Source organism: Ochotona curzoniae, unplaced genomic scaffold (assembly GCF_017591425.1).
Source record: "Ochotona curzoniae isolate NIBS_2020 unplaced genomic scaffold, NIBS_Ocur_1.0 contig_1014, whole genome shotgun sequence".
NCBI lineage: Eukaryota > Metazoa > Chordata > Mammalia > Lagomorpha > Ochotonidae > Ochotona > Ochotona curzoniae.
The window spans coordinates 30861777-30886174 of NW_024464920.1; the positions used below are offsets into that span (position 1 = coordinate 30861777).

At 43.0% G+C, this 24398-nt stretch overlaps 1 protein-coding gene across 2 annotated transcripts in view; it reads right to left on the minus strand.

Moving 5' to 3' along the window:
* Window positions 1-2987: 2987 nt before the first annotated feature.
* Window positions 2988-24398, minus strand: part of HELB (DNA helicase B) — a 39720-nt gene continuing 18309 nt past the window's right edge. The window contains exons 8-14 of one of the 2 annotated variants that reach the window (XM_040982220.1): window positions 22986-23067; window positions 22613-22672; window positions 20537-20750; window positions 19408-19551; window positions 12978-13231; window positions 12641-12878; window positions 2988-5901 (exon numbers count right to left, since the gene is read on the minus strand). In XM_040982220.1, the coding sequence (XP_040838154.1) occupies window positions 5797-5901; window positions 12641-12878; window positions 12978-13231; window positions 19408-19551; window positions 20537-20750; window positions 22613-22672; window positions 22986-23067 (1097 nt within the window). In that variant the 3' untranslated portion in view covers window positions 2988-5796. Of the gene's footprint in view, window positions 5902-12634; window positions 12879-12943; window positions 13232-19407; window positions 19552-20536; window positions 20751-22612; window positions 22673-22985; window positions 23068-24398 lie in introns of both variants that reach the window. The other variant, XM_040982211.1, reaches the window with a different exon arrangement.

A 24398-nucleotide genomic window follows, 5' to 3' on the forward strand; every position in this document is an offset into this window, starting at 1 on the left:
AGTTCAACTCACAGGCCCGTAGGAAGTGTCATCTTGTAATTAAATCCTCCAGAATTTGGACAGGATAAGTGATTTGTGTCCTAGCCACTAGTACATTCACACTATCAGGACTAGTGCTTTGGAAAGAACCAACAGTTCTAGTTTCACCATGTTTTAAGGGAAAAGGGATCTATTTTCAAGATCATCTTGCTAATCTTGAACTCTGCCTGAGCCCCATGCTCTGAATACAACCATCACTCTCTTACTTTTATTTTTGTAAGGTAAGTAGCAACTAATCCTGTCCCCGCCCACCAGAACAAAGAACCCAACTTCCTCATTTGACTACATTCATTGATGCCACCATTCTTATTCACCAGTTAACATCAGATACCCACCCCCTCCAAGTTCCTCCTCTTTGCATAATAGATGGCTAACTACATTGATTCTAACTCCTGAAAAATCACACAAAATAAGCTTCCTCCCATGACAGACCCTGAACTTTGACCAACCTTCAACCTGAACTAGCATACAACTCCTCCTTTGGGCCTCTGCTAAGAACAACAATGGACTGGGTCCTGCGGCATGGCCTCCTGTCTAAAGTCCTCACCTTGAACACACTGGGATCCCACATGGGCACTGGTTCTAACCCCGGCAACTCCACTTTCCATCCAGCTCCCTTGCTTGTGGCCTGGGAAAGCAGTCGAGGACAGCCCAATGTTTTGGGACCCTGCACCCATGTGGGAGACCTGGAGGTTGTTCCTGGCTCCTGGCTTTGGATCGCCACAGCACCAACCATTGCACTCACTTGGGGAGTGAATCATTGGAAGCAAGATTTTCCTCTCTATCTCTCCTCCTCTCTGTATATCTGACTTTGTAATAAAAAATGAATTAATTAAAAAAACAATGGATTAAGATTAATGATATAGAAAACAGACAATACAGAATGAAATTATAGTTAGTTCATTAAATAGATTAACAAACCTCATACCCTCCTAGCTAAAGATTGAAAATAAGGTTCAAATTATTTAAATTCAGAATCAACACAGCGAGGCATGGGGGAATGCTTTAACAACCTTAAAGAAAAAAAACAACTATAAAGCAATACCGTGGTCATCTTCATGCCAACACATAATGTATGAAATGGAGAAATTGCAAGAGGCACACGAACTATCAAAGCTGACTCTACAAGAACCTAGAAGGACCCTTAAGAAGGAAACAGATTTAATTAGCAATTTTAAAACTTTATGCAAAGAGAAAGTCCAGGCTCACATGGCTTCAGCGGTAAATTCTACCAAGCATTTAAAGAATTAGCAACATTTTGCTATGTTTTCCAAAATAAAGGGGGAGGGGACATGTTTCAACTCACCTTGTGTGCTGAGGAGGACCCTGTTACTTAAAGCAAAGATAATCAACTAAGAAAAGGGGAGCACATGCTGACATGTCGTATGAATATATAAATACAAAAATCATCAGCAAAGACTAGCAAATCCAGCAGCATACAAAAAGATTCATATGACTAAATGAGATTCATTCCAGGGATTTAAGGTTGCCTTAATATCAAAAATCATTGTAATATCCTATGTCTGTACAATAAGGACATGATCATTCTAACTGATGTTGACAAGACATCTGACAAAATTTATTGTTCAATCGTGAAAAATGCACAAGTTAGGAACAAAGGCTTTCATCATTTGCTTCAAAGAAAAACTCACAGCTAATATCATAGTTCATGTTAAAAGATTTAACACTGTTCACATAATACCAGGAACAACATAAGCACGCTCCCATTTGGCACACCTGCTTAACATCTTACCGTGCATTCCTACAAGGTCATTAAATGGGCAGGAAGTGCAGTGAAAGGCACCTGCTGGAAAGGAAGAATTAAATAGTCTATTTACAGACAATAGGATTTCTTCTATAGAAAATCCTGAAGAATCCACATAAAACTTACAGGAAGTAATAAAACAGTTCAGCAAGGTTTTATATCCACATGTATTTCCATAAAGTAGTATTAAACAAGTCAAAACTGGTTTAAGAAAATAATTTTTATTTACAATAGGATTAAAGGGAATAAAACATTTTGTAACATATTTAATTTAAAAGCAATACAAATCTAATATTAAAATATACTCTGAAAACTACAAAGAAATTATAGACATAAATGCATCATAAACCATCCCATGTTTGTGGATGATAAATTTAATCATAGCAACACACTCCCTATCTTTAGAGTTAACACAACCTTCATGAAAATCTCAGCTTGGCTTCTTAGCAGACTGCCAAGAGTATCCTAAAACCCACATGTGAAATAACCTAAAAAATCTTGAAAAGGAACCACACTGGAGGAATCATAGTTCTTTATTTAAGAACTAGGCTGTAGTATTAAAGATAGTATGGTGTCGGCCCAAGCACCAAGATACCAATTCATGGAATAAAATTTCGAGTCAACACACAAACCAAGTGATTTTTGACAGGGTACTGAGACAATTGAATGAGGAAATCTCAAGAAATGAACTAGGGTTTGGCATTGTGGCACAGTAATTTCAGCTTCCATCTGTGATGGCAGCATCTCATACGGGTACTGGATTGAGTTCCAGCTCCTTCCCCGCAACCCTTTCTTATGGGAAAGTCAGATTTACAGAGAGAAGGAAAGAGAAAAAACTCTTCCATCAGCTGGTTTACTCCCCAAATGGTCGCAATGGCTAGACCCGAGCCAATCCAAACCCAGGAGCCAGGAACAACTTCTGGGTCTCCCATGCAGGTGCAGGGTCCCAAGGCTTTGGGCCGTCCTTGACTGCTTTCCCAGGCCACAGTCAGGGAGCTGGATGGGAAGTGGCAGCTGGTCCATTTCTTTTCGAGCTCTCTGCCGATGGCCTGGGAAAGCAGCAGAAAACAATGGGAGACCAAGACAAAGCTTCTGGCTTCGCCTGGCTCAACCATGGCCATGTGGGAGTGAAGCAGCAAATGGGAAATCAGTCTTGTTCTAACTTGAAGCCAGGAGGGACAGCTGCATATTCACATGCAGGAGAATGGAGCAGGGTCCCCTCCCAAGAGCATACACCAAAACTGACTCCAATACCTAAATGTAGGAAATAAAACTTAGAGGAAAAATCTTCATGGTTTATTGGATTTAATACCAAGGATGCTACAAAAATAGATCTACTGGACATAATCAGAGCTCAAAACTTATGTCTCAAAGGACACTGTGATTTATCAGCTTGTTGTTACCTGGAGAAAGGATTTCTTTTCTCAGTGTTTTTGGAGGTGCAAGTCCAGGATGGCTCCGCTCCGCTAGGTTGGTCCTTCGGGGAAGGTGGCGGACAGCAGGCAGAGCGCGTGCACAGGAAAGCTCCGCCAGCAAGCCAGGACACCGCTGGCCCAACGCCGGCTTTAGTACAAGCTCAGGGAAACCGCTGAGGGCACAAACCCTCCACCCTCCACTAGGTTTCCACCTAAAAACACTTCTTGCAACCCAAAATGCCACCCTGGGTAGCCAGCCTTCTGTACACGGACCTCTGGAGGACAGACACCTCCAAGAAAGGAAACATAAAATGCACAGAATGGCAGACAAGTATTGCAGGTCACATTTTGGCAAAGCACATGTCGGCAGAACATACAGAGAATGCTCATATTTTGATCAGGAAAGGAAAAATAATCCAATTTTAAAGTAAGGGACAAGATCTGCAAAGGGAGAAATAACCAATTAGTGAAAGATGCGGAACATCATCAGCCACAGGAAGAAAGCAAATCAAAACCACAACTCAGCAGCATTTCACACGCAGCCGGGGCGTGGGGGGTGGAGAGGCAGGCCCTGAGGCAGGCAATGAGGTCAGCTGCCCAGCTCGGGTCACCTGGGTGGGATCCTGGCTTGGGATCTGATCGGGATGCAGGGGCAGCAGTGGAGGCTCAGCTGTGTCCTGGCGCTCCTGGCAGTGACCTGCACTGCATTCGTGCCTGCCTTTGGCTTGAGGAGTCACCAGCAGATGGGCGCGCTCTGGGTCTCTTGGCCTCTTAAATCATTTATTTAAACCAGGTAATAATAAATACCGGGAAGAAGAGAGAAGCTACAGCCCTCACATAGTACTAGTAAAAATATAAAATGGGACGGGTGATTTGGAAAGCCGTCTTGCATTTCCTCGGAAGGTTAAACATTACATGGCAATTCCACACCTAGTTATATGCCCAGAATAAATTAAAGAATTAAAGTACATCTCCAAACACAACTGTAAACATGGATGTTCAGAACAGCATTCAAAGTCACAGCAGCCAAAACAGGCAAGTCCTACATTTCTAACTGTACAATGTAATGCTATTAGAGCAAAAGAAAAATGGAATATTACCGACAGTGCACAGATGAACTCTGACGACATAATGCCAACCAAGATCCACATGTTGTAGATTCCAGTGACAGGAAATGCAGAAAAAGATGACTGCTTGTCTATGGTTGGGGAGGAGGCCGCAGATTGGGCATTTATGGCTGAGGAGTGCCTTGCTTCTTTTGAGGATATGAAAATATTCTCAAATTGATTACGCTGATGGCTGCACAACACTGAGTATAGCACAAAGCCATGGACTTTAACGGAATGGATTATATCTCAGCAAAGCTAGTATAAACACTAGAGCAACAGGCCCATTTTCCTTCTGAATCTTTAAAAATATTATTTGAAAGGTGGAGTTGCGGGGGGGGAGAAGGAGAAAGAAAGGGAGCAAGGAGGGGAGGGAGCGAGAAAAGGGGGAGGGAGCTTCAGACCAAGGCCAGGGCACCACCTCCCATGCAAGTCTCCCCTGCAGGGGCAGAAACCGGAGCACTGGGGCCAACACCTTCTAGGCACCCCTATGAGACAAGTGGTACCCCACGTGCTGGCTTCACTCCAGTGCTTACCCCCTAAGCTTACACTTTCACCATGTGTTGCCATAGCAGAGTATCACATTCTGGGTAGGTTAAGAGAAAATAGTCATGTCTCACACTTCTGGAGGCTTCTGGAGCCTGGTCCAGGGTGGAGGTGCTGGCAACTGGCAGAGTACTTCTTGCTACTTCATCACACGGCAGAACGTGAAGGGCTGAAGAGTTTGCGAGATGACAAGAGGTGCCAAGCCTGCTTTGCTCTAACAGAAACCATGGCGTGGTGGCCTTCATCATTCCGGAGACCTAAGTTAGCGCCCACTAGGCCCCGTCCCCAACAGGATTGCACTGGATATTAGATTTTCAACACGTGAACTCTAGGAGATACAATTGAAGTACAGCACCAATTAACAATAAATACAAAATGTAAAAACCAAATCCCTCTTAGAGACATTTTCCCGAAGTGGAATATATCTAAAAGAGCTTGTTCCCAACCCAGAGGGCATTCACAGGGCTAAGTCCCAGCAGTACTGGGGGGCAGTGGCGATGGAGTGGAACGGGACCTTTGGCAAATGACCACTTTGCTGAATGACACCGCGTCCGGGAGAGTCACAAACACCAACAGAGGCAATTAGGGCTCATCTTTGCCTTTGCTTCAACTCATTTGCAAAGACAACCTACCATGACCACAGAAGTTAATAAGGCATGAATTATCTTATCCTAAAAAATCAAAACTTCTTACAATACAGTCATAACTTTCCCCAACTTATATCCAGTACTGCAGCTTTCATGATAACACACTGAGATCATTAACACTTTCTTTGATTCGATACATTTAAAAATACTTGATACTCATGTCTTAAAATTCCAGGCACAGACGTTTTCTTTTTATCTTGAAAATCTGAAACAATGTTCATTTTGGTCTTGAATGGAGAAATCAAACAGAAAATTATTTTGAGCAATATGAAGTAAAATTATGTTTGTTGATTTTCCGTGGGTTTAAAAAGTTGTCTGCGTGCTAAACTATTTAGCTTCAAATTCTGAAATACTGAAGACACTTGTGGAGATTCCTGGTCCATCTGTTAAAACAAAATCAAAAAGTGAATTTTGTGATTCTAAGATGGCTGAACGGGGGGAAAGACATGCTGGTTTTGTTAAGGGGAACTTGACAAAAAGCGAGGAGGTGGGGGAGGTCAGAGGATGTTTGCAGTGGGATCTTTAGGGGAGGAGGAGGAGACATGAGGGCAGGGTGGGTGGTACACCTGCGTGGCAGCGTGGGGGCCAGCACCCGACTCCATCTGACGCTGGGGAGACTGCCACTGGACAACTGGAGGTCTGCGGGTTTCCGGGCCCTAGCAGGGGGCAGGTAACCAGTGAATCCCATTGAATCCAAACAGCAGACCAAAGAAACTTTAACACAAACTGTCAAAAGAGGCAACAATGGGAACAATGTGAAGATTAAGGGATCAATTTGCAAGAAAGAGATGACTTTAGTAAATGTGTATGCATCCAAGGCCAGGGTGCCTGGCTATGGAAACAGATGTTAACAGGCTGAAAAGGAGACAAAGACTCCAGTACAACAGTGATGGAGGGCTTCAACACCCCACCTCATCCATGAGAAAATCAACAAACAGAGCTGATCCACACATGGACCAAGTGGGACTAATTGATATCAACAGAAAATTTTACCCACAGTTGAAAATAGACATTCTTTTCAGCAGTGTGTGCCATTTTCTCCAGGACAGAACACATGGCAGGTCATAGAGCAAGTCTCAGCAAACCGTAAAAAGAAAAAAAAAAAAAATGCACACCATACCAAGTATCTTTTCTGACCTGAGTGAATGAAGAAAATTAACAATTCAGGATATAAGGAGATTATGCCAGCACGTGTAAACCGAACAACGCAATCCTGCATGAGCAACGGGTCACAGAAAAGATGGAGTAGGGAAACTAAAAAAATTCCTGGAAATAAATGAAGATCATAACACAACGCATCAAACTTACAAATACGGCAAAAGTAGCATTAAAAGGAAAGTTTATAGGGCCCGGCAGCGTGGCCTAGCGGCTAAAGTCCTCACCCATATGGGCGCCGGTTCTAATCCTAGCAGCTCCATTTCTGATCCAGCTCCCTGCTACTGACCTGGAAAAGCAGCCAAGGGCAGCCCAACACCCTGGGCCCCTTCACCCATGTGGAAGACACAGAGGAAAGTTCTGGCTCACAGCTTTGGACCAGCTCGGCTCCAGTAACTGCAGACCAACTGGGAAGTGAACCAGCAAATGTAAGATCTCTTTCTGCAACTCTATCAAGTCATATAAATAAATCTTTAATAACAATAAAAAAAGACAGCCTCGTACTGGCACAAAGACAGACGTGTGGATGAATAAGCAGAATCGACCTGATAAACGACCTGAAATCAATCTTTGAAAAAAGAACAGTCTCTTCATCAAATGATGTGATCTTTAAGAAGAAAATAAAGCTCGAGGAAGCACAATTCCAGATCTCAAGATACACTACAGAGCAGCAATCATCAAAACAGGCTGGCATTGGTACAGAAATAGAGAAGACCAATGGAACAGAACAGAAACCCCAGAAGGGAGCCCACACGTGTGCAGACAACAAATCTTTGACAAGAGAACTGAAAATAATCCAGGGGAAAAAGTTGGTTTCTTCAACAAATACCGTTAGGACAACTGGACAGCAGCCTGCAGAAGTGAGAGGCAAAACCCCTCCTGTCAGCTTATACGAACAGCAGCTCTAAATGGATCAAGGATCAAATCTGCAGCCAGAATCCATCAGACTTTTAGAGGGAAACACAGCAAGTTCTCTCCAAGATACAGGCATTGGGAAAGACTGGTTCTAAAATTCACCCAAAGCACAGGCAGCCAAAGCCAAAATAAACAAATGGCTCCACATGAAACTACGAAGCTTCCGTACAGCAAGGGAGACAATTAACAAAGTGAAGAAGCAACTGACAGAATGGAGAATATCTTTGCACACTGCACAGCACATAGGAAACTAACACCAGGATTTACAAAGAGCTTCAGAAACTCAACAACAGCACAACAAACAACAAAGCAAAGCCAAAACTCCAACCAAGCATTGAATATGGGATCTGGGCCTCACAAGCAGCAGTTGCACCAAGAATTTCCTTACCACAAAATGGTACCCATACTAAATTCTTGGCAAGCAATTGAAGTAATTATATTCATTACCTTTAATGTCTCTTTGAATATTGTAAAAGCTCAGATTACAAATTCATGATGATCTAACGTATGTGTTTTCCTGGGTCTCGGAGCAGTAAGCTCAAATAAACTCTTGTTTCCATACAAGACAATTCTGCCAAAATGAAGTCAGTTGCTTCTGACTATTCCCCTCTGAGTGCTTCAGAAAAATACCTAACACATGTTTTGCAATCCACGGAAAACTAGAGGAAACAGAGCCAGTGGCTTTCAGCCCCTTAGCAAGAGCTCACTGTCACACACCCAGCACCCAACAGTGGGCCTGGTATGTAGAATGAATTCTTTCATGAGTAAGTACACGCCTAATCCCTAAAGGCACATGCAGACCCACTACATCATTTAAAGCATGGGTTCTCAGTTCAAACCTTAGGAATTTCAAGGTAGTGACAACAGAGCACATTAAGCTTTAAGCATGGAGTCCTGTATGGCTGCTCAACTGTCTGACCACAATAACGCCCTGCCTGCAGTAACGGGAGACCCGCAGTGCCACCATCACATCCTTCGTACTATTAGTGACGCCCACATGACAGTCAATGGGCCAGTGTGATCATGAGATTTCATCATTAGGAAATGGACAAATAAACACAACTCAGGTTTAAAACAGGCTGTATATGTACGCAGAGGATCCATCTTTCACAATTTAAATTTTGTTCACGGTAGCAGACTATTTCATAGCTTATCTTATGTGTCAACTTGGCACAAGTATTATTCTAGATGGCTCTCTGAAAATGTGTTTTAGGCAAAACAGATGTTCAATTAAGCAGACACTAAGACAGATACACAGAAGACAGGACACAGTATCTCCCTCAACTGTTCCTGTGTCCTTGGCCCCTGCACTCTAACCCTTCTTACAGTTCCTCACCTGTAGTTGCCTAATACGCCAACACTTCAGGCAAACTCAGAGAACCTTCTAATGACTGCATGCCCATCTGAGGACAGAGCGTGTGGAACTCAGTCTGGCATCAGCAATTACCATGAACACTTCATCATCTGGGTTCCTGTCACAGCCTCTCGGTGTCATTACCACAGCTGGTGAGGCCGAAGACAAGTCCACCGCCTGCACACACAGCCGGTTTAAGCTTCCTGTGGGACTTCATTTGGAAATACCTTACAATCCCAACTTTTTTTTTTTTTTTTTGAGAAAATGGCATTTCTCAAACTGGATCATCCAACTGGTAAAACCCAGAAATCAAACAACTTTTGGAGGATCCTACAACTCAAAGAATAACTCAGTATGTGTTTGTTTCCCTTATGAACATTCAAAAAGATCATTTAGTGTCTCTGCAAACCATTTCAAAAGAAATTCTCAAAGCAGGGGACACTGCAAGAATGAGAAGGCTTTAAGTAAGATTCTGAAAGTCTGAATCTCCTTACAGCCCCATTGCCTTAAATTCATAACTCTTATTGTCATGACTACTTCGGAAGTATTAGCAAGTGACAAGCAATTGTGCCAGATGTCCTAGCAGATCAACAGTGACAGCACACTCAGGAGGTCCGATTCACAGAGCTGCAGGTGGTGGTTACTGCTTGCGCAGTGGAGGCAAAGGGCACTGCCTCCCCCAGGAGTTTGCAGAAGGGGAAGACTTCATGGACAAAACAGAAACCGAGCCGGACTCAAATACAGGAAAAAACTGCAATGGAAGAAAATACACCAAGATAGACTGCCCTCGGCAAAGGAGAAAGGTCCTCTGACCCACACCCATCTAAGTCACTGTTCCACTCACTGTTTTCTACCTTGCCAACTCTAGGGCTCCCTTCCCGTAACAACCCCCTCTGCATCCCAATTTCTTCACTGGATTATCCAGCCACACATTGAGAAGCCTTAACATGCACACCCAAGATCAATGAAATAATAAATCCATCCTTGCCCAGAGGTCTTCCATCCGGATACAACACCATCCCCCCACGTCTTCCCACAGTACCATCCTTGGAGCTCACCCCTTGCCCTCTCCTCTCACCAAGCTCTGCTGCGAGCTGATCGGGCTCTTATGCCCTTCCCTCCGCACTGATTTTTCTATCTTACAGACATTGTTTCAGTCTCCCTTTGTTCCTCTACCAGCAGACCTGGCAGGGTTGGGGATAACACAGCACTGTCGTGAGGATGCCCTCCTCGCTCTGGTTTCTCCTGAAATTAACTGACCTAGTCCTTCTGATGCTACCACGGGCAAAACGGTTCCCAAACACACACTCTCCATCCCACTCCGACCTGAGCTGCTCCATCCCTCCAGCAGCTTCTGACTTATTTGTTTAATAGGCAACTTAAACACAGCCTGTCACTATCCATTTCCACAACAGGAGTTTTCACATAGCTCTCATCTCAAAGAAATGGCACTGCTATTGCCTAAATTTCTTCACTCAAAAATCCAGGAATCATTTGAATTACTTTTCCTCTTACTCCCTCATGCAAACAGCAAGGGATATAGACCTCGTTGTCAAGATGCAACAAGCACCCAAGCCCGTATCAGCCACCGATTCTCTGCAGGCTCTCCCAGGACCACCTCTTGCCTGGTCTGCTTGCTCTCCCTGCACTACACACAGATCACCTCCACAGAAACCAGAAGGGACATCACTGAGTGCACACTACACGACATCACATTCCTGCGTACAGCCCTCTCCGGATTCGACTGTGAGCAGAACAAAATCCCAACTCCCTCCGGTGACTCCACCCACCTCGTTCTTGCTAACCAGTGACGTGGGCTTTCCACCACTTCTACACAAAAATGACCGCCTTTTCAGGTGGGTGTTTCTGCATCCTTGGCCTGGCAGCCTCACTTGCTGGCTCTATCACACCATTCAATGCATGGCTCACCTGCCACCTGTCCCACAACACGCCAGCCTGTAGCTAACATAGCACCTGCTGCCTGCCCTCCCCACCCCAATCCCTACCTCACTGTATTTACTTCATTGCCTCATAGTCTTTCTTGATCAAGATTCTATTTTTCATGTATTGCCTATGTCACATCAATGCAACCTAGTAAGTGTGAAGCTAGGAACGTATCTTCCCTCCAACATTGGGATCAGTGATTGGCATGACAGTTTTTCAAAGTTTTGTTATTTTTTTTTAAATGCTGAGTGAGGAAAGGCAGAGAGAAAGGCAGGAAAGCCAGGTACATAGCAAGGGCCAAAGGGAACAGAAGACGCTAGGAACAGTGGGACATGCAATGTATAGAAAGCTGACATCAGACCAGAAAGGCCCCAAATGCCAAGCTCGACAGACCAGAATTTGTGTGCAGGCACCAGGAAACCACTAAAGGTTCTGAACGAAGGAGTGAAAGGAGCACAGCGGGGCAGGTGAGCTGGTGACAATGTGGGGGTCCACCAGGAGAACAGGAGCTAGGCAGACAGCAAAGTAGGCAGGGCCGCAGCTGGCTGAAGTGAGATCACGACCTAACCCAGGCAGACTAGCTAGAATGGAAGAAATCAGAGAGAGGTTTTGCAACAAAGCTAGCAACTACTTAGAGGTATGCCAAGCAGTGTAACTGCCAGCATAGACTGCAATGTGGAATCCAGCAGATGCAAAATGGCATTGATCCATGAGTCCACAAAGACCTTTGGGGGGGAAAAAATCCGGGTAAGGAATTGGCTAGCTGGCCCCTCTTCAGGGTGGGGGCACACAAAGGATCCCCACATCCCTGGCACAGCTGTCTCCACCACACGCAAGAGTGAGGACCGCCACCTGTATCTGAATCCCCAGTCCCTAGGGTGAAAGCCGGTGGAAATCGTGTTGAACAAAACCACCTGTGCGAAGAGCAGGGCTGCAACCACGAGGCTCCCAGGTGAAGGGAAGCCAGCCTTGCAGAAAGGCCTCCAGAGAGGATGGGAAAACAGCGCATAAGGGAGAAGACTGGGGGAGACAGAGCCAGTGTCAGACAAACCCACACTGAATCCAGAGGAAGAACATGCTGAAATGGCAGCGACACTTGGGCTTCCGCATGTGGGGGAAAGAAAGGCCAAGACCCGCGAGAGGCCCTTGGAGTTGGCAAGAAGAATGCCACAAAGGGTGTAAACGAAGCTCTGCGGATAAAAGCCAAATTAGCATCTGCAAAAATGGAGGCCAGGTGGGCAAAGCGCTGACAAGGAAGATAACCAGAAAGAATAGGATGAGGAAGAGATTTTTAGGGTTTTGGTGTTTTCTTTTTTTAAAAATTGTATTTATTTGAGAGACAAAGCGTTTCCATTTGCTGGCTTGCTTCCCAAATGCCCGCGAGGGCTGGGGCTCAAACCAGGCCCCCCATGTGGGTGGCAGGGACCCAGCTGCGTCATCACCCACTGACTGTCTCCCGGTGCTGGCATCAGCAAGCAGAAGGAGTCAGGGTTGGATGTGGACGGTGAGCCCAGGCGCTCCAGCGCAGGTCGCGAGCATCTTAACCTTTCAGCCATGAGGCCAAATGCCCACCCCAACAAAGAGGTTTCTTCGAGCACATCTCTTCGCAACAACCAGCTGACGGTGCCGAAAGTGGCAGCCCCAAGCAGAGAAGAGGGATAGGACAATTGTTTCTAAGTCTTTTGGCAGAAGGCAACAGTATCAGACGCACACATTCACAGCGAAATACTTAAGAAAAACCTGAGCACTCCTACCATAAGGACTTTGTTTGGGCTTTCACTCTCTTTCAAACCACAGCCTCTTTTGGATCCCCGTGATTGTCTTAAATGCTCATCTTTATCCACTTCCTCGAGTGAAGGCAAATCCCATATCTCATCATCGTGTATGTTACAGTCAGCCAGAGAGTCCCTGCTTCCGCTGAGGTCACTGGTCTCCACATTCCACTTCCACATGGGGAGGGGAGATGCTGCTGGCTCAGTGCTGCCCTCTACGCGAGGTGCTGCTGGCTCAGTGCTGCCCTCTACGCGAGGTGCTGCTGGCTCAGTGCTGCCCTCTACGCGAGGTGCTGCTGGCTCAGTGCTGTCCTCTCTGTGGTCCCCAGTGCTCCTGCTTGGTGATGGAGAACACTGCGAAGCCAACAGGTCATCAGAGAGCTTATTTTGCAAGAAATGTTTCAAACGTGTTTTCCTGGTAACGTCGTTTCTCCTGATGGCAGCTTGGAGTTGCGACTCTTCTGCAATGACATACACTCGGCAGCGGCCCCTGGTCACTGCGGTGTAGACATGCTGCCAGTGTTGGCGGCCCGCCTTCCCCACCACGTACGCAACCGTGTGTTCCTCAGACCCCTGCAAGGCAAAAACACGGAGGGAAGGCTTGGTGCTGCCGAACGGGTCCCCAGGTTACACACACAGTAAGGAGGGGCATTCACACAGTTCTCCCAAGTACCTTCTGCTGGCTAAGAGACGTCACATAAACCCATACTATCAGTTCCATTTTATTCACTTCCCAAGACCTCACGTTTGCTAAGCATGTTACCATGCTCAGGACTGATATGTTCACAATTGGCTTGGAGAAAAATAGCTGTAATAAATGAGCACACAGTTCTACATCTTCCTTAACAAAAGACTTGGAGAAGCTGGCATCTGGCCTCACAGTTAGGATGCCAGTCAAGATACCACATCCCATACTGAGCTATCTGGGTCTGATCCCCAGCGCTGGCTCCCAACTCCAGCTTCCTGCTACTGCAGACACCAGGAGGCAGAAGTGATGGCTCCAGTGACCAAGTTCTTGGCTCCTAACTGCAATCCTAGACAGGGGCCATGGCAGACACATGGAGAGTGCACCAGCACACAGGAGCTTGTCTCACGCTCTCCCTCCTTCTCTGCTTTTTCTTTTTAAGATCCTCCATCCATTGGTTCACTCCCCAAGTGGCTGCAACAGCTGGAGCTGAGTTAAAAGTAGCATCTCAGTCACTGTATTAAATGTCTGGCCCAACTAACTTTAATAATTAAGTAACACTGGGAAAAAAATTGTGTGGCTTGTGAATGACATAAATATCCAAATGGCCACTGGGAGAAAAAAAAAAGGTTCCAAGCCCCAACCGTACAAGACTCTTCCCAAGAAGATCTGCTGGTGAGACAAGCTGGGAAGCAGGAAAGATAGTGACTGATGACCCAGACCCAGCACGCCTTGGATAATCAACTGTGCTTATTTTTTATTTAAAAAAAAAAAAACAGCTTAAAAGTTTAAAAAAATTAAAAATAGAAAAGAGTTTATAGAATAGAGGCATAAAAACATCTGTTTTGGAAGTCAGTCCTGTGGCATGGAAGGTTAAGACCACCACCTACAGCACTAGCACCCCAAATGAGCACTGATTTATGTCCCGGCTGCTCCACTTCCAATCCAGCTCCCTGCTGATGGCCTGGAAAAGCAGAAAAATATGGCCAAAGTTCTTGGACCTTGAGCCCACACGGATGCCTGCATGAAACTTCTGGTTGCTGGCTTCATGAGAGGGAGGAAGAGAAGGAAGAGGAGAGGAAAAAGCAAAGGGAGAAGGAGGAAGCTGAGGAGGAAAGGAGGAAAAGAGAGACAGAAGCAGGGGCAGCAGAAGAAATGAGAAAAACTGAAAATAGCACTCAAGCTTTATGGGATCCTATCAAATGACCAAACCTAGTAGATTCTGAAGATGTGCAAAGACAGAATTGATTATAAGGCCTATTCAGTTAAATACTATCAGAAAGGCTCCTTGATTTGGAGAAAGAGATAACCAGGTACAGGAAGTACAGAGAACTCCTAACAGACATGACAGAACAGTCTTTACCACGACACATTATAGTCAAACTTATCAGAAGGATTCAGAAATTGCACGAAAGAAATGCTAGATTACCTTCAGAGGATGTACGGTTAGACTGACAACTGATTTCTTAAAAGAAACCTTACAGACTAGGACAGAATAGAGAGTTATGATACAAGTCTTTAAAAGCCTGTCAATCCAGAACAGTGTAGCCTGCAAGGCTCTCATTTACAAATTAAGATGAGATACTTTTCAAAACAGAAGTTGAAAGAATTTGTCACAAATGTCCAGCCTTACAAGTGATGCTTCAGGATCGTCTGTACAGAGACACACAGAGTGACAGTCATCAAAGAATTTAAGGCAGAGAATCTCCTAGCACAAACATAAAGGAAATTTAAAAGAAACCAATAGGCATATACATAGAAAAATGGCACAGCCAAGTCATTACTAATCAATAATAAATAAAAATGGAAATGGCCTAAATTCCACAATGAAAAGACACTGACTGACCGAACAGATTACAAAAATAAGACCCATGAATTTGCAAGAAACTTACCACACCATGAAAGATATCCACACACGAAAGTTAGCAGGATGAAAAAAAGATATTTCATACTAAGAGAAAGGAAAAAAGAGCAGGAATAGCCACTCCATTATCAGACAAAATAGACTTTAGCACAACAACTGTTAAACGAGACCAAGAAGGGCTTTATGTAATGACTAATGGATCAATTCAGTAGGGAGATCTAGCCATAGCTAATCTGTGTGCACTCAATGCCAGGGCATCAGGCTATTTTAAGCAAATGTAAATGAACCTAAAAGGTGGCATGCTTTTTCATCAGTGCATAGAACTTTCTCTGGAAGAAACCACATCTAGACCACAAAGTCTAAAAAATGCAAGAAAATTGAAATCATAACAGGTTTTTTTCTGACTACAATGGAATGAAGCTGGAGATTAACACATGGAGACTAAATAAGACAGTCCGGAATAAACAGTGTGTCCAGCAAGAAATCAAAAGTGAAAGGAAGACAATCCTGAAAACCAATGAAGATGACAGCAAAATGTATCAAAATGTATGGTTTGCAGCAAAAGCAGTGTTCAGGGCGAAAGTCAGAGCAATTAGTGCCTACACCAAAAAATTAGGGAGTCAAATAACTGATCTAGTAATACATCTCAAGGATCTAAAAACACAACAACCCAAAGCAAAAACTGTAAGAGGAAAGAAATAATTAAGATTAAAGAAATAAAACCAAAAGATCAGTGAAATAAAAAGATTTCCAAAATATACAAAATCAATACACTACTGGTCAACCAAACCAAAAGAAAGAAACAAGAGCCCAAATTAATAAAATTTTAGATGAAAAAGGAGATATCACAATGGATACTGCAGAAATATCAATAATTACTATGAACAGTGGTATGCCAACAAACTGAGAAATTAGGAAGAAACTGATAGATTTCTGGACACAAACAATACCAAAATTAAGCCATGAAGAAATAAAAACCAAAAGAGACCAATCACTGTTACAGAGATTGAATCAGTAATAAAGACCATATAAAGAAAAGTCCAGGACCAGATGACTTCATTGTTGAATTCTATCAAACTTCTCAAGAAGAGCTGGTTACAGCTTTCTTAAACTACTCAAAACAATTGGAAGGAAGGGAATTTTCCCAAATTCCTTTTATGTGGCCAGAATCACCAGCTTAATCTCAAAGCCAGAAAAAGAAAATACAAAGAAAACTAAACACCAATACCTATCCCTGATGAAGACAGATGTAAAAATCTTCATCAAAATACTAGCTAACCAAGCTCTAAAACACATCAGAAAAATCATTCACCCAGACCAAGTGGAATTTATTCCTGCCTACAGGGATGGTACAATATATGCAAATCAATAAATGTGACACATTAACAAACTGAAGGATAAAAACCATATGATTATTCAATAAATGCAAAAAATCAGTTGATAAAATACAACTTTCTTTCATGATAAAAACCTTAATTAAGCAAACTAAGCAAAGAAGAAACACTCCTTATGGCAATAAAGGCAACAAAGGACAAACCCACAGCCAGCATCAGATTGAAAGGGGAAATGTCGTAAGCATTTCTAAGTCTGGAACTTTCCCACTGCAATGGCTCTACCAGTGCCATTACACAAGGAAAGAAATTAACAGATACTAACTGAAAAGGAGGAAGTCAAATGATCTCTGTCTGCAATTGACATGATCCTATATAGAAGGGAACCAAGATTCTACCAAGAACTACTAGAACTCATAAGAGTTGGGCAAAGTAGCAATATATAAAATCAACACAGAAAAATAAACAGCCATTTGTATAGAGATAGTGCTATGCCTGAGAATGAACTTGTAAGATTAATACTATTCATAGACCTGGAAAAAGTTACATACCTTGGGACAAATGTTACCAAGGATGTGAAAAATCTGTACAATGAAAATTGCAAAACATTAAAGAGAAAAATAAGATGCAAAAGTTTTCCAAGTTCATGAATTGTAAGAATTAATATCATCAAAATGCTCATAATTCAATTTCTACTCAAAGTGATTAAAAATGCATTGTCATTCCAATAAAAATGCCAACAACATTCTTCACAGTTTTAGAAAAAATGATGCTAAAATTCATAAGAAAACACTAGGGCAGTCAGATTGCTTTCACATTCTTAAATAACAATAACAAAGCTGGCGGCATCAAAATAACAGATTTCAAAATATACTTTAAGGCAGTAATTAATCAAAACAGCATGGCACTGGCAGAAAAATAGACACATAGAACAATGGGACAGAACAGAAGCCCCAGAAATCAGTCCATGAACGTACAAGACGATCTTGAACAAACAAGCTAAAAAAAATCAGTTCCTGGAAAGAGAACAGCTTTGCCAACAAATGGTGCTGGGAAAGTGGGAAACGAGATCTCTATCTTCCATCTTATGCAAAAATCAACTCTAAATGGGTGAGGGATATCTAAACCCAAGACCAGAGCCATGAAATTACCAAAGGAAAACAGTAGGGAAAATCCGCAGAGACGTTCTGGAAGAGTCCCCAGAAGCAGAGACAATTAACACAGAAATAGACAAGTGGGATTACATAGAGCTAGGAAGGTTCTGTGTTAAGGAAACCCTCAACAGAGTGAAGAGGCAACAAAAATGAAAAACACATCTGCAAACTATGCAACTGCGGAGGATTAACAATCAGGATTTAGAAATCTCCAGAAACTCAACAACAACACAATCCAGTTAAGAAATGGGAAAATGGCACAGTGACGTTTCAAATGATGAAATTCAAAAGGCCAAGAGACACATGACAAAATGCTCACAATCACCAGCCATTAGGCAAACGCAAGTGAAAGCGACAAGGAAGTTTTACGTCACGTCAGGTAGAATAGATATCATACACAAGTCAGAGAACAATGAATGCTGGCAAGGGCGTGAGGAAAAGGACACTCTAACCCACCGCTGGTGGGCAGGTGCACCGTGCAATCATTATGGAATACAGTATGAAGATTCCTCAGAAACCCAGAAAGAGTTCTACCACACAATCCAGCCATGCCTCTCCCAGGAATTTATCAAAATAAAATAAAATCAGCATTATGAGAGTTATCTGTACTAGCCTATCATTATTATTATAAAGTAGAAAGGAAGATGTACAGAGGAAAGGAGATACAGAAAGATCTTCCATCTGATAGCTCACCCCCAAGTGGCCTCAACAGCCACAGCTGAGCTGAGCCTATCCGAAGCCAGGAGCCCGGAGTTTCTTCCAGGTCTCCCATGGAGGTGCAAGGTCCCAAGGCTTTGGGCCATCCTCAGCTGCCTTCCCAAGCCACAAGCAGGGAGCTGGATGGGAATTTGAGCAGCCAGGACACGAATTGGTACCCATATGAGACCCCAAGCACATGCAAAGTGAGGATTTAGCCACTTAGCCATTGTGCCAGGCCCTGTACTTGCATGTTTATAGCATGTCAATTCACAATCGCTAAAATATGGAATCAACCCAGATGTTCACTAACTAATGACTGGAAAAAAGAAATGCGGTATATATACACTACGGAATACTATTCATACATTAAAAAATAAAATCCTGCCCATTACAACCAAATGGATGTACAGAAACCGTTATGCTTCTCTGATCCACTGTCACTAATATACAGACTACAAAAAATGCACTCTATGAAACTGACATGGAGATTTGATTATTGGTTATATCTTTTGTCTATACTCAAGGACTACAGGTGTTGGTTTTATTTGTTTTTCCTACTTATTTATTGAATTCTTTGCCTAATGAGGGATTAAGCCTGTGCTACAAAGGGAGCTGAAAGCATGTCACTGTAAAAATCAGAAACAGGAAGGAGAAAACAGGATAAAATTGCAGCTGAAAGGGTAGAGGCAAGCATCAGTATGCTCCGAAATCCGCACTGTGAAACACCGGAAATGTGTTCCCCTTACACGAGTAAAAAGGATAAAGAAAAAAGTGAGCAAAATACTACTGTTCATAGGGCATTATCTATATTTTAAAAATTGCGTATTTTTTTGGAAGGTCTTCCATCTTCTGGTTCATGCCCCAATTTCCACAACAGCCAGAGCTAAACAGCCACCTCTCCGTGCTTTTATAAATCCTGATTCATTTAAGACAGAAGCAACAGAAAGTGAAAGCAATGCAAAGTGCTCTGTGGCCTGGAAAGCGATTTAAAGTGCTTTGCAAAAGTTCACTCCTACCTGGAAGGTATGAATAGTTCTTGCCCAGGCATGTTTTATGTGACAGTGTTTCATTAATTTTTTAAAATCCACGGTTACTTCCAAGCCAGCCATATTACTGATAGTCAAAGATCTTCTTTTACTGGAAGTCCAATCTGCTACATCCTGTCACCAAAACAAAACAATTTTCTTCAAATATGAACGCATGAAGATATTTGGGGTTGAACATAAACACTTTACAAATAAAATATTGCATGTAATTCTTACAAATTTGAAAGTTTGAAAGACTCAAAATCCAATTTCAACAAAAACCAAATATATCCACTCTTGAGTATTTTAATGCACACAAGATGTTTTTGCTCTGTGAGTCATCTTTCATTCAATTCCTGAAGAGCGGTCCGTGCTGCCCTATTGAAGTCTACGCATTTCCCTTCTTCCCTGGACCACATGTGTCCGCAAAGACTCCAAGTTCCCATTTCCTCACAGCTTTCAGGAAGATAATTTAGAAAAGTATCTGGACACTAAAAAGAGATACAAAGCAACCAGGTCCATGGGCTCCACACTTAAGCCACAGTCAAGGAAATGAACTGTACAAAATAAATGAATCACTTGGTTTTTACTGCTGCAGCATTTCAAACTTACTAAAAACGCTTTTTCACAAAGGCTTCCAGAAAATAAAAGGAATACTCCCCAGCTCATGTTGTGGAGCCAACATCATCCTGATACCAAAACAAGATGAGACCATCCTGGAAATTAAGATCTTTCATGGATGTAAAAATCCCTAACCAAAAGCTGTGACACAAGAATGCCAACTCAGAATCAATGCCAGGCAATAACAGAACAGGAGGGAGCGGCTGGCCGAGCAGTCGGCGGTATCAGCTGGGAAACATGCACCAAGTATCCGAGTACTTGTCCTGAGTCGTAGCTCCAGTGTGGACTCGCTCTGCAGGTGCACATCCCGGGAGGCGGCAACGACCTGGAGCTGCGGCTTCAGCCTGGCCCAGCGCCAGCTGCTGTGGGCATTGGCAAGGTCAATCAGTGGGCAGGAGACTGGTCTGCCTCTATTTCTCTGCCTTTCAAACTCTTAAAAAAGAAATGTAAAGAAAACAAACACATTGCCAATTGATATTATTTTCCTGTTGTCACTTACATTCGTTATGAAATATATTTCTCCGTTACACAGTCGAATACTACTGTCAAGGTCATGCTTATTCCTTGCACCATCATGAGGAGCAGCCTGGGGATCCAGATCATTATTTTGTTGACTTTTTGAGGCACTATCTGGGAGTACATCTGAGAGATACGCATTCCTGGTACAACAAATTTTATCACCAATTCCAAACACAAGTCTTTTCTGATGGTCTCTGGGTTAGAAAGTGATGATAATACATCAACAAAGTTCAGAAAAATTGCAATGTCATTTTGTTTAAGCATTAATTCCCACTGAGATCCAATGCAATTACCCAAATAACTGGCACACACCCTCCCATCACTTTCATTCTCCAAAGGTGAAAAAGCAGACTCCATTATTTTCTGATTATTGACACCGACTTGGTTCCACTTCAAACTCAATTATACTGCCAAGCCACTTTTTTTGTTTGGTTGGTTTTGCTTTTGTTTTTCTTGCATTTTTTTTTTTGTAAGCTGGAACTTTGGGAAAAGTGTTATTGCATTTCTTTCTCCCCCCGTGTCCTGAAAGTTACCAAAAATCTCACTTTAACAGATTATTTGTTCATTCATTCATTCATTTGAAAGACAGTGACAGAGAAGGACAAAGAGATCTTTCATCTACTCATTCTCTCCTCAAATGGCAACACTCATCAGGGCTGGGTTAGGCTAAAGGCAGGAGCAAGGAACTCTATCCAGTCCACCGGGATGGGTTCCAGGGGCCCAAGTATCTGTGCTACACTCTGCTGCTTGCCCAGGCACATGAGCAGGGAACCGGGTTGGAAGCAGAGCATCCAGAAATGGAACGCGTGTCGATATGGGATGCCATGTCCCAAGAGTCTGCTCAGCTTCACACCATGACGCCAGTCTTAGCAAGCATCTTACTGATTTCACCTTTAAAATTCATCTCCTCCTGGTATGGCCCCGTTTCATGGCTTATCGTACTCATTTTTCTATTATAATAATTATTGTATCATATCAGCCTAATTACCAGCAAATTAAATCATAGTGGTAATATATCAGCTTCTATTGTGATTTTTGGTATCATATTCATTTTTACTGAAACTTTGCATTAACATCTTCTACAAGTGTTGAATGAGGATATTACTGCTGCAGGGTTGGTTTCTCTGGTGACAAGCAAAAGCCCTAACTCTGTACTTTTTAACTGACAGCCTACAAAAATTTGGAGTCTGTTCCCTAAGCAGATAAGAACCACCCCTGCGTCTCGCACATCTCTGGCATCTCCACACTCCGCAGAAAACAGATGTTGGTAAATGCCAGAGATACACATGAACTTGCCCTCTGTGTGAGCACAGTAGCTTTTTCTCTGATGGAATTTATGGAGGTGCTCTCTACTGTAAACTTGCTACTCAGGTTTTCAGAAACACCTCTACCTCTACCCTCTCTCTCTCTCATAATTTTACACTCTTTCCTGAACTTCCCATACTCATCTTTGAGAAGCTGGAGGTTGCCAACCTGGGAACCACCAGAAAAAAAATTTCATTTTCCTTCTTTCTACATTCACTACTGGTTCCTAAGGATGTATATCAGGGCCTGGCACGATGGCGCAGTGGTTAAGGTCCTTGCCTTGCACGCCCGGGATCCCATATGGGCACCGGTTCTAGTCCCGGCGGCCCCGCTTCCCATCCAGCTCCCTGCCTGTGGCCTGGGAAAGCAGTCGAGGACAGCCCAAAGCTTTGGGAACCTGCACCCGCGTGGGAGACCCGGAAGAAGCTCCTGGCTTTGGACCGGCATAGCATCAGCCGTTGCTCTCACTTAGGGAGTGAATCATCGGACGGAAGATCTTCCTCTCTGTCTCTCCTCTCTGTATATCTACCTTTCCAATAAAAATAAAATAAATCTTTAAAAAAAAAATGATGTATAGCAGATTTCACTGAAGAGCTCATCATACTTCACCAATAAGATTATTCTAAAAACCGGCTTCTCTTGCCACATCTACAGCAGCCATGGCCACAGATGGCAAATGCAAAGCAAACATGACAAGAAGGCAGTCAGGGGAGGACTGGCCGCCAAGGGGTCAGTTCTTCGAGGTGCTCACTTGGTCAGGTGGCCAGTGTAGTGCTTGCAACAGCAGTCGTTGACAAGATCACAGTCCTGTCTGGAACAGATGGAAATGGAAGGTCACCTTGGTCGATCATGGGACACAGCACTCCATAAACGACACCCAGGATTCACCCCAAGGAAAATCATTGTCAGTTTTACTCTATTCCATTCAGACTTTTTTGTGAGTTTCTAAACAGGACCTTCGGTAGAAAGAACCCTGTTTACAAGGGGCCTTCTGCCACCTCTGACAAAAACTGCCAGAGAGAATTTAAGGTGATCACGTATGAGTCTTTCAAGCAGACAATGTGTAGGAATCAGCCCTGAAATGCTGTAACTAAAGTCACAAACTCAAAATATAAATGATTTACCTTCTAAATGCAATAAATTGTGATGTCTTTGCACTTGCAAAGTCCTTTTCTTGCAGTAAGGCTTTAACTGCAGAATATAGATCTGGAAAGAGGAAACAAATTAACACAAGAAGCATCAGTTACCAATGGAAAAATTAATTCCCCCAAAGAGCCGTGGCACCACGTGGAATACAAGTCGGTAGCAGCCATGACACTCACACGTGGAGGGCCAGCAGGGTCAGACAGCTCGGAAACCCTACCCTCAACAGACGGGTCAAACCCTGGCCAGGGCGGCTGCTGATTCGTAATTCACTCATAAACTACAAACGCTAAAGAAATGAGCAAGAGTATGATGCGTGTAACAGAATCATCCACTTTTAGCTCCCAAAGTAGTAGCGGTGTTGGTGTTGAAAGATGAGCAGCCAGAGGCTCGTCACACCCACAGGAGACGGGGACCGAGAGGTGACATTCAGATAGTACACATGTCTAAAACATGATGACAGCCCGCTGCCTGACAACACCTGGCCAGGCTAGCGCAGGAGTTTCCAGAAGTTTCCCACACAATGTGTTGTTTCGCACGCGCTGGGTCACACTGTTCAGGACCTATTGCTGTTGTTTTCACGCTACCTTACACATTAATATGCACACCAAATTTCACTGATGCTAGGATTTATATTTCCATATTCCTTAAGTCACAGCCTACTATGAATACTTTTTAGGTCTTTGTATTTAGAAAAAAAGTGAGTAAAGTTTACTCAACAACTTGCTTCATTATTATTGAAAAATTGCAACATGCCTCTTTAAAAAAAAAAAAAGAGACTAATTGTCCACAAGCTTTAAATTAAGATAGAAAACAACAATTAAGCTCTGCTACCATTCTGAATTAAAAAAATTTTTTAAAGTATATTGTCATTAAGGTAAAAATGAGTACTAAAATTAAACAGTTTAGGTAGATCTTAAGAGAATGCCAACGAGAATTACTTAACCATTTAAACCTCAATTTTTTCCTCTGTAATGAAAACTATTATGACAATTAGCAACTGTTGGCGATCTAAATCATAAAAAAGAAATCAAAAAATTATCTACAGCTCATGTTAGAATTAACCTGAGATAAATAACGCATGTTTGTAAATGGCTACATAAAGATTTAAAAGAATAAACATCAGGCTTTGAGTGTATGTCACGGATTTGTCCTGAAGTAAAGGGAGAACGAATTACAGGCAAATATTAATGGCTACGTCAAATACTCCCATGTCATTTGGTTTTTCAAAGGAACAGATGTCATTTCCATAATGAAGGTATGACATAAACAACAGTGCATCATATCAATTTGGTGGCACAAGGAAGGAAACGCTTAGGGACGCTGTTGAACGCCACAACTTTAAACTCAGCAGTGGAAGTGGCAAGCAGCCAGATGGGAAACAATAGGCCCTG